A 10,539-nucleotide genomic window follows, 5' to 3' on the forward strand; every position below is an offset into this window, starting at 1 on the left:
ATTTGTTGATGAAACGTTGTTAACTGGGAACAAGAGTTGGGCGAATGTCTGAGCTTTGAAAGCTGTTTTGTTTTTGTTTGAGTCCATTTGTAGGTTAAATGTTAATGATTCTTGATTGAATGAGGCGACTTCAGTGTTGCAATGCAAAATTGGAAAGCTTCCATTTATTTAGTTGGGCTTGCTAGGTGGTGTGGGGGGGGGGGGGGGGGGGGGGGGGGGTAATCCGAAAAGTGTCTCGTTCAGGGATCCAGTGCTCAATCGAATCATGTCTAGACTTTATGGCTGGAGGATTAGGAATTTATCTTTGGGTGGTCGGTTAATTCTTCCGAAGTCTATTATGTCCTCTCTTCCTGTCTATGATATTTCCGTCTTCCAATCCCCTACAAGTATCATTTCCTCTTTCGATTATATTTTATGCAAAAAAAATTGTTTGGGGGGGGGGGGGGGGGGGGGGAGGGATCATAGGAAAATTTATTGGGTTTCCTGGGATTCGGTTTGTAGGAGGAAGGTATGGGGGTCATGAGGTTGAAGGAGTTTAATATTGCGTTGTTAGGTAAATGCCGTTGGAGGATGTTGGTTGATAACGAGGGTTTGTGGTATCATGTGTTAGTGTCAAACTATGGTGAGGAGGGTGGCCATGTGTTGGCTGGGGGGTGGGGTGGATCGAGTTGGTGGAGGGATATAGGTAGGATTCGTGATTATGTGGGCTTTGAGGGAAGTAGTTGCTTTGAGGATAATGCGTATAGGAAGGTTGGTAGTGGGACAAATACCCTTTTCTGGTGGATAGGTTGGTGGGGGAGGTTCCGTTGAAGTAGGGATTTAGCAGGTTGTTTGATTTTGTGGTGGTTAAGTGGGTGTCGGTGGCTGATATGCATGCGTTAGGTTTGGGTGGGGGACAGGCTTGGAAGTGGCAACATCGTTTGTTGGCTTGGGAGGAGAAGTTAGCCAAGTTAGTATTAGTTTAATCATTGGTTTTCTGAATGTATCGTCAAAAAAGGTTAGAGATAGTTGATCTATAGAAAGAAGCTAAAGGAGTAATTAGCCAAATACCCCCCCGAAATTGCAAGGCGCGTCAATTACCCCCCTGTAGTTAACGAAATATCAATTACCCCCCCCCCGAAATTGATAAACGTTAGTCAATTACCCCCCTCCGTTAATTTCCTCCATCCAACATGCTGATGTGGCAGTTAACTGCCCACGTGGCACTGCCACATGGTCAAAAAAGGCATGCCACGTCAGAGGGGGGTAATTGACTATATTTTTTAATTTTTTTTTGAAATTTTTTTTTTTGAAAATTTTTTTTTTTGAAATTTTTTTTTTGAACAAAAATATGATTTTTTTTTCCTTTTGAACAAAAATATGATTTTTCCTTGCAAATTTATGATAATTGATCACTACTATGAATCTTATTCCTTCTATATGCTAATTTATATGACTAATATATGCCACTGTCATTATTATCACTACTATATAATGTGAAGTTGATGGTGTGTTTCGATTTGGACAGAAGAGGGGGAATTGAAGCTTGCTTTAGGGCTTAATAATGATGAAAATGATAATGGAAGCTTTGCATGTTGATTTTTATTGAAGTACATGATAGTATTGTTGTGTATGTTGGTAGTTTTGATTAAAATTCTTGGTTCACAATAGTTATATGAAATATGTATTGTTGTTATAAGTATTTTCTTATGTGTATTGGAAACAAATGTAAGAGGCAATTATGCTAAGCTGTTTGTGCTGCTATTGTTCTAAGTTGTTTGTGTTGTTATTGTTCCAACAAGTTCGTGTCAAAAACCCCCCTGTAGTTTATCAATAATGGTCAAAAACCCCCCTGTAGTTTATCAATAATGGTCAAAAACCCCCCTGTATTTGAATTATTTGGGCTTATGTTTTGACAGAACCTGTTATGCTAGTTCTGTTTGTGGCTGGTGGCGTGTTTCTGCGGCCTGCAGTGTCTGGGTGCCTGCAGTGTCTAGGTGCATGAGTGTCTAAGTTTATAATCTATGACTAAGGTATGCTACTATATGACAGAATTATCTCTGTGAAATCATCATTTAAGTATGCTACCTATAATGACAGTATAAGCATAGAACATCTATATGACAGAATTATCTCATTATATAGTAGTGATAATAATGACAGTGGCATATATTAATCATATAAATTAGCATATAGAAGGAATAAGATTCATAGTAGTGATCAATTATCATAAATTTGCAAGGAAAAATCATATTTTTGTTAAAAAAAAATTTTTAAAAAAAAAATTTCAAAAAAAAAAAAAATTTCAAAAAAAAAAATTTTCAAAAAAAAATTAAAAAATATAGTCAATTACCCCCCTCTGACGTGGCATGCCTTTTCTGACCATGTGGCGGTGCCACGTGGGCAGTTAACTGCCACATCAGCATGTTGGATGGAGGAAATTAACGGAGGGGGGTAATTGACTAACGTTTATCAATTTCGGGGGGGTAATTGATATTTCGTTAACTACAGGGGGGTAATTGACGCGCCTTGCAATTTCGGGGGGGTATTTGGCTAATTACTCGAAGCTAAAGTGATTGATATGACTGTGAGAGAGTGATCTGAACGGGTGTGACATCTTAAGTGGATGAGAGATCTTTTTTAGTGGAAACTTGTGATTTTGGGAGAGTTTGCTCTAGGCTTTAGAGAGACCGACCTTCTATAAATGTGTAGACTTTTGGCTTTGGAGTAATGATTCACTGAGTATTTATTCAATGAGATCAACTTATAATTTCCTCCATATAAGAGCTAGTGTGGTGGGCGAGAGGTCAAAAGAAATTGTGCAACTTCTTTCAAGGGTGTAGAAATCTTGGTCTTCTCTAAAGGTGATTGTTTTCTCTTGCCAGCTGCTTTAGGATAGGAGATCCTGAAACGCTCATATCTTTTTGGGGAAGGAGACGTTTGTGCTCTAGTTGGTGGATTTTGTTATATTCACCTCTAGGAAGTGACTTTTAGGAAAACATTATGGTCTCACCTGTTCCTTCTATGAGTGAGATCATGAACTCATTTTATGTTGGCACTGTTAGTGACCTGTGGTGGATTTGTCTTGGGTTCGTTGACTGAGGGGTTTTGTTTCTATTCTTGCTCTTGTTCGGCTGCGGTTGAGTGTTCCTGATAGGAGTTTAGTTGGTTTTCCGTTGGTGTTGTATATTCAGAGTTTAGTTATGTATATTTGAATACATGAGTTGAACTTTTTTCTAACCAAGTGAATGACTCGAGTGGTCTATGAGCTATACTAACCACAAATCATTCTGGAGAGCCTTAGTCGATTACTAAGTGGAATAATTATTGGTCTTACTATACTTACCTCACAGACGAACTCCGAATCACCAGGACCCTCTTCCCTTGAGAATCGAAGAGTTAAGATTCAAGTTAAAATTTATTCTACTCAAGAGTAATCAAATGTGTCAAACTCAAGTTGACATCTCTAACATCAATTGTGACTCCTCCGATTATTGAGCATAATTAATTGAACTTGGAGATGTAAAATTGATTTTGAAATATTATGCCGCTCATGAGTCAAATTTTTTTTCTTTCTTCTATAATATATTTTAATTTGAAGTTAAGAACCGCTACTTTTGAGTTTAAACATGATTTTTGCATCGAAATTTATTGTATAACTTACTCTTACATATATGCATATAGACATAAACCATTTTGCATTCAACCCACTTTATAATAAAATCATTTCACTTAAAATTAATTTACATCAACACATTTAGGTTGGTCGGGTGTTATTGACTTAAAATTATAAAGTGTATTTTTTTAGGATTTCATATTCAAGTCTCCCTAGTGTTTTTTTTTTGTTAGGTAGCTTAGTGCTAGAGCTCACACATTTTAAATATGGAGAAGTGGAGTGTCCGGAGTTCGAAACCCCAACCCCTACATATAATATGCAATATCCATACCGCATGAGCTAATATCATAGGGATAGTCTCCGTAAGCGTATAGTGAGAGCTTATTGAAATATGACATGAAACTGTGATAAACTGATATTATTTTTTTTTAAATTTCTTATGTACACTTCTACGATATAAACTTTTTATGTTAGTAGAAGTTCACGTAAGTTCAAATTTGACTCAGATAGATAGCTTTGTTGGTGAGCTAAGAAAACATTAATGAAAATTTAAGGAGCTATGAGTTTGATCATCTTTACTTATTTACTCTAACAATTTACTAACAATCAACATTTACGTATAAAAAATAAAAAAAATCCAAACTCAAAATAAATCAATACAAATGGGGCCCTGGTGTTCATACGTTTTGTAATATTTGACAGTAAGAACAATGATAATTGCAAGAATAATAGTCTCATTACCTTGAATGTGAGGATCTGAATCTCTAGGAAATAAGATACTAGAACCTGGACATCTCTTAAGGTATTTGAGAACTTTCATGCCAGCATTGTAGTGAATTTGAGAAGGGTTAGAGAGAAATTGACCAAGTTGTTGTGTGATGTATGTTATGTCAGATCTTGTTGTGTTTAAGTAAAGCAATCTTCCTACAAGTCTTCTGTATGAAGGAATATCACTGAAAGGAGGACTTGAATCATGGTGTAATTTGATAGTGGGATCTGATGGTGTGGTAACTGGTTTGGCACCCAGAAGACCTGAATCATCTAACAAGTCAAGACAGTATTTTCTCTGACAAAGAGAAATACCTTTTGAAGAGTGAGCAACCTCAAGTCCCAGAAAATACATGAGCTGACCTAAATCCTTAATTTTGAATTGATCATGAAGAATGGTTTTAATAGTGTTGAACTCAGTGATGGAGTTGCTAGCAAGAATCACATCATCCACATATACTAAAATGACAGTGAAACTATGAGCAGTTTTCTTGGTGAATAAGGAATGGTCAGAAGCAGCCTGAACATAATGTTGTTGCAAAAGAATGGATGTCAATTTTTCATACCATTTTCTGCTTGCCTGTTTGAGTCCATATAAAGATTTATGGAGTTTGCAAACTTGATTAGGATGGGAGTGAGGGACACCAGGAGGAATGATCATGTAAACATCTTCTTGAAGGTCACCATGCAAAAATGCATTATTGACATCAAGTTGGTGAAGATGCCAGTTGTTCATAGAGGCCAAAGCAATGACAACTCTGACAGTGGTGAGTTTTGCAACTGGAGAATACGGGTCAAAGTAGTCAAGTCCCTCAATTTGAGTATACCCTTTTTCCACCAATCTAGCTTTATATCTCTCTACAGATCCATCAGTATGATGCTTGATCTTGTATATTCAGCTGCAGCCAATAGGCTTGACCTGATCAAGGAGGTCAACAATTTCCCATGTGCCAGTTTTCTCAAGTGCAATTAATTCATCTTGCATAGCTTGCTTCCAACATTCATGTTTGCTTGCTTCAGCATATGTTTTGGGCTTAACATGATGTAAAAGAGACATAGCAAAGGAAGAATGTGAGTGAGGTAAATTATTGTAAGACATGTAATCATAAATGGGTTAAGTATTAAAAGGAGGATGAGAACATTACAGAAAAGTCCTAAAGATAAGTAGGTGTATGTTTATTTCTGGAAGAAGTTCTAATGGGAACAATGGGAGGAGGAGGAGTGGGAGAGAGGTTAGGAGGTGGGTATGAGTCATCATCAATGAAGGGTGAACTGACAACAGGTGGTTGACTTTCAGGTGAAGGACAGGATGGAAAATATGTCCAAGATGTTGTAGAAGATGGTTGAGATGGAGGATAAGGCAAAATATGTTCATGGAAAGTAACATTTCATGATATAAAGATAGTATGGTCATGGAGGTCAAGCAAAACAAAACCTTTATATCCTGACTTGTACCCCAAGAAAAGAGATTTCCTGGCTTTAGGGTGAAGTTTGGTTCTGTGAGCTGGTAAAGTGGTAATAAAACAAAGACAACCAAAAACTTTATAAACATTAGGGGTCAGGAATAGAAGTGTAAAGTAATTGATATGGTGATTGATTTTTGAGAAGTGGAGTAGTGACTCTATTAATGAGGAAGACAACATGTAAAACAACATAAGACCAGTAGGATTTGGGTAGTTTGGATTGAAAAAGTAAGGCTCTGCCAACATTGAGGATGTGTTTGTGTCTTCTCTTCACTCTCCCATTTTGTTGTGGGGTTTCAACACATGATTTTTGGTGTATGATGCCTTTTGAAGCATAAAATGCAGTAAGAATAAATTTTGGGCCATTATCAGACCTGACAATTTTAGGTGTAGTGTGATGTTGATTTTCAATCATGGTGATAAAGGTTTGAACATGTGAAGACACTTCTGCTTTGGACTTAAGTAAAACTATTCAGACATATCTACTATGATCATCAACAATAGTGAGAAAGTATTTATGATATGAATAGATGGAGTTGAAAGAGGACCCCAAATATCCATATGCAACAATTCAAAATTAGCAAAAGCTTGTGATAAACTGGGAGTAAAAGGTAATTTCTTGTGTTTTGCATAATGACAAACATCACAAACTGCTTTATTGTCAATAATAATATCAGGATACAATGAATGCATTTGGTACAATATCTGATGAGACAAATGTCCTAGTTTAAAATGCCACAAGGAAGATAAAGGAATAAAAGAACTTGAATGATTCATACAAGAAACTTTATTGATGGATTTATTACAGTTAGAGAACTTAGGCTTAATATCACTAGAAGGAAAACTAACAACATTGAACTTCAATCTATAAAGACCATCATGAATTTCACCCAAACCAATCATCCTCTTGGAGGTCAAATCATGTATAAAACAAATTTTAGCTTGAAAATGGACAAAACAAGATAAGGAATCACAAAGTTTGGAAACTGATATGAGGTTAACTTTGAATTGTCGTGAGTACAAAAATTTGAAATATAAAGTTGTGGGGAAAAGTGTATGGTGCCAGCTTGATTGACAATAACAGATTGACCATTTGGAAGGGTAACATAAGTAGGTGAAATAGAGTGAATATCAGTAAAATATTGCAGAGAAGAACATATGTGCTGATTGGCACTAGAGTCAATCAACGAAATAGGAATTTGAACATTCAAAGAGTTGGAGGAAACAATATTTATACCTGCAGAATTTGGTTCCTGGGAGACAACATGATTGGAACTGGCTGAGGGAGAAGCTGAAAGAGGCAAACTGGAATGTTGAAGCAAGGAAACAAGATGAAGATATTGCTCTTGAGTAATACTAGCATTGGGAATTGGTGAAGAAGCCTCAGCAACATTATTCACAAGCTTAACTTCAGGAGCTTCATGAGAAGAAACATTAATAGAAGACTTGGGCTTCATAAAAGGAGGAAATCCATGCTTTTGGTAACATGTTTCCACTGTGTGATTAGTACGATTGCAAAAGGTGCAATATCCGGAGCCACCTTTACCACAATAGGTATTCTTTCCACGTCCATAACTTTTGTTAGAATCAGTAGCATTCACTAAAACATTGGAATCATCCAGAGAAACAGGTGAATAGATATGTGCATTGTTAGTCTCTTCTTGAACAACTAGTGAATACACTTTATTTATAGAGGGAAGAGGATCCATCAATAACACTTGAGTTTTCAGAACTGAAAACTGTTCGTTCAAGCCAGTGAGGAACTGATAATTTGATCCTCTAAACGAAAATAGCGTGCAGAGTGTGTTGGAACAAAATGTGTTTAACAATGAACCTTGAGAGTTTTGATGATAACAAGGTATTATAAATTGTCAATTGGACTAGCTAATATTTGTTCAAGTGTACAGGACCATATACAAAAATTTGCATCTTAAATAGGTTCTGAATGAACAAAAGAGAGCTAAGAAATCAACAAAAAGGAAGCTTAAAGCGTCTGAAGAGAAATGCTCCTGAAGTCCAAAAGTGCTCCTGAAGACAAAGCGCTCCTGAAGTGGTGACGTCATCAGAAGCTGAAGTTCATCAGAAGCAAGATTATCAGAAGCAACCTCATCAGAAGTTGGAAATCACCAGAAGCTGAAATTCATCAGATGAAAGAATTAAAGCTTCAAAAGCTGTTTAATGGATTCGAAAGCATTCCAGAAGACTTGGAATGTGAAGCAACGATCATTTTGAAAGGATTTGAAGGCATTGGATGCTTATCTTCAAAAAGCGTTGACAAAGTACAATTGTACGAAGTGTACAACCACTATCTCCACTACTCTGCAGTGTCCTTGCTACAAGACAAAAAAATAGCTCTGGAATACAGCTTTGCCTGCAACGATGTTCCTTTACAATGGGAATGAATTTAAAATTGATCCTTCATAGGACAACAACCATATCAGGCAAAATATCATTGGTGATTGATCAAAGCTTCAAACGACTCTTTTGATGTGCTGGCAATTCTATAACGTCTCTTTCACACCTCTATATAAAGGAGTGAAGACTCAGAGATTGGCAATGCTGAACGTTAGACTCAATTACAATTTACAAGTGCCAAAACTCTGCTGAAATTGTTCTGCATTCAAGGTTCACTTAGAATTTCTGTTTTCAAGTTCATATCTTAGAAATTCTAGAGTCTTAAGAGTCTATATCTAATTTGTACTGTGAGCACCTCTGATTGTATATCAAGTGTTCAACCTCAAACATTTTTCTTTGTAATCTTGTTTGATTAGAAGTCTCTTGCAGTTGTGCTTGAGCAATAGAAGTCTCTTGATTGTGTTCAGGAGCATAGGAAGTCTCTTGCTTGTGTGCTTGAACAATTTGAAGTCTCTTGCTAAGTTTAGCAGTGAGCAATTGTAATCAGATATTACATTTTAGTGAACTCTCCTTGGAAGTGCAAGGGGGACTGGACTACTTCCGGTTTGTGGAAGGAACCAGTATAATTGTTTTGTGTCTTTCTTTTTTCTCTCTCTCTATTTTTATCCGCTGTATATTAGTCCTGAATCTCACTTCAGAAGCAGTTCTCACTTTGCTTCTGATTATATTTTCAGCTTAGGAGAAAACAAAGAAAAAGCTAACACAATTCAACCCCCCCTTCTTGTGTTTTTCTCACCTTCAGAGCGCATAGCTTCACATTTACATGGATGAACATAGGTGCATAATGGCAATAGGTCTATGAGAATTGAGCTTTTCCCAAATAGACTTCATTTCAGTGAAGCAATCAAGCACTGATTTTGAACCCTGTTTGAGATTGTTGATGGCAGAACGTAACATAGAAACACGTATACCATTAGCTTTGGAAAATCTATCCTTGAGCTCTTCCCAAACATCAATTGCACGTACATGGAAAATTATAGTTTGTGCAATTCGAGGAGAAACTGAATTAAGAATCCAAGAGTGAATCAAGTAATTGCATCTATCCCACGCTACTCTGTTCAAATCTTCATCATCATCATGAGGAACTGGAGTGGATCCATCAATGAAAGCAAGTTTATTCTTGGCGCCAAGAGCACGTTGCATGGATCTGCTCCAAGCTAGGTAATTTGAACCAGTGAGAAGAGGCGTAACCACAACCGAATTTGGACCTTCACTGGGATGAACATAGAAAATTGGATTGGTGTCAACTTAATTTTGCTGACGAACCATGATTGAATCGGTGAGAAGAAGAAAATTGAAGAAAATGTAGTATGAAAATTGCAAAAACTGGAAAATTTTCCAGGAAAAGAAGAGAAATAAGAGGATAAACGGTGAATTCACAACGAATTCAACAAGAAAACGCAAGAAAATTGTGTGAGAAAACGCGCAAAAATGCAGCGGAAAAGTTAGTTATGGATCGTAACAAACTCTCTCTTCAAAGAGAGCTCTTGATACCATATTATGAAACTGATAAAAGTGAAAATGATTATTATTACTCGTGAATGGAGAGTGTAAAATCACACACACACACACACACATATATATATATATATATATATATATATATATCCTTATCCTTATTTATTAATTTTGTTACGTCTGCAGCAATTTAACCTAATTTTTTCCCGCTCATTTGCTTTATTAGGTTTGCAATTATTTAACCTAACAAATTCCATCTAAAAAAATGTATTGCAAACCAATTTCATTCCTATATCCTCTTGCTTTTTTTTTTTTTGAAGAAAATATTTTCTACCATATCAATGATCACGTATGATCCTTCTATTTTATACTTTTTTTTTGTCAAGATTTCACACTTTTTTTTTAATTTCATGCCTTTTGTTTTTGACATCCTTATCCTTATTTATTAATTTCGTGCATTAAAGGCGATACTTTGAGCATAAAGATAAGTCAGGTGGAGTATAGTAAGGGACTTGAAGATTGCAAGCATGCGTTAAGGGCACGCTTGACCCTTAACAAAGGAGAAAAACCGTATTCGGCACGTGATCTTAGCTCTAAACTTGCCAAATTATGGAAGACAACAGCTGGTTGGAAAATGGTCCCTCTCGGTAAGGGGTATTACAATTTTCTTTTTGAATCGGCGGATGATTTCAGAAAGATATGGGCAGTAGGTACGGTTAATCTAAAGCCGGGTCTGTTTCGATTCTCACAGTGGACAAAAGATTTCAAGTATCAAACGCAAAAGCAGACACATGTCACGATTTGGATACGCTTGTTGGAGTTACCGCAAGAGTATTGGAG

General features: G+C 36.5%; 1 protein-coding gene across 1 annotated transcript; it reads right to left on the bottom strand.

Annotated features, from left to right (window-relative positions):
* Positions 1-9,000: 9,000 nt before the first annotated feature.
* Positions 9,001-9,384, bottom strand: LOC146912741 (uncharacterized). The gene has a single exon (XM_085720777.1). The coding sequence runs from the start codon at positions 9,382-9,384 to the stop codon at positions 9,001-9,003; it is 384 nt and encodes a 127-aa protein (XP_085576903.1).
* Positions 9,385-10,539: the final 1,155 nt, after the last annotated feature.

Source organism: Medicago sativa, chromosome 6, assembly GCF_051527215.1.
Source record: "Medicago sativa cultivar Bolivia chromosome 6, Bolivia_mono, whole genome shotgun sequence".
Classification (NCBI taxonomy): Eukaryota; Viridiplantae; Streptophyta; class Magnoliopsida; order Fabales; family Fabaceae; genus Medicago; species Medicago sativa.

What these genes read in the sequence shown, in the direction of transcription:
- LOC146912741 (XM_085720777.1), bottom strand. Translation starts at nt 9,384, where the DNA reads ATGCAACGTGCTCTTGGCGCCAAGAATAAACTTGCTTTCATTGATGGA.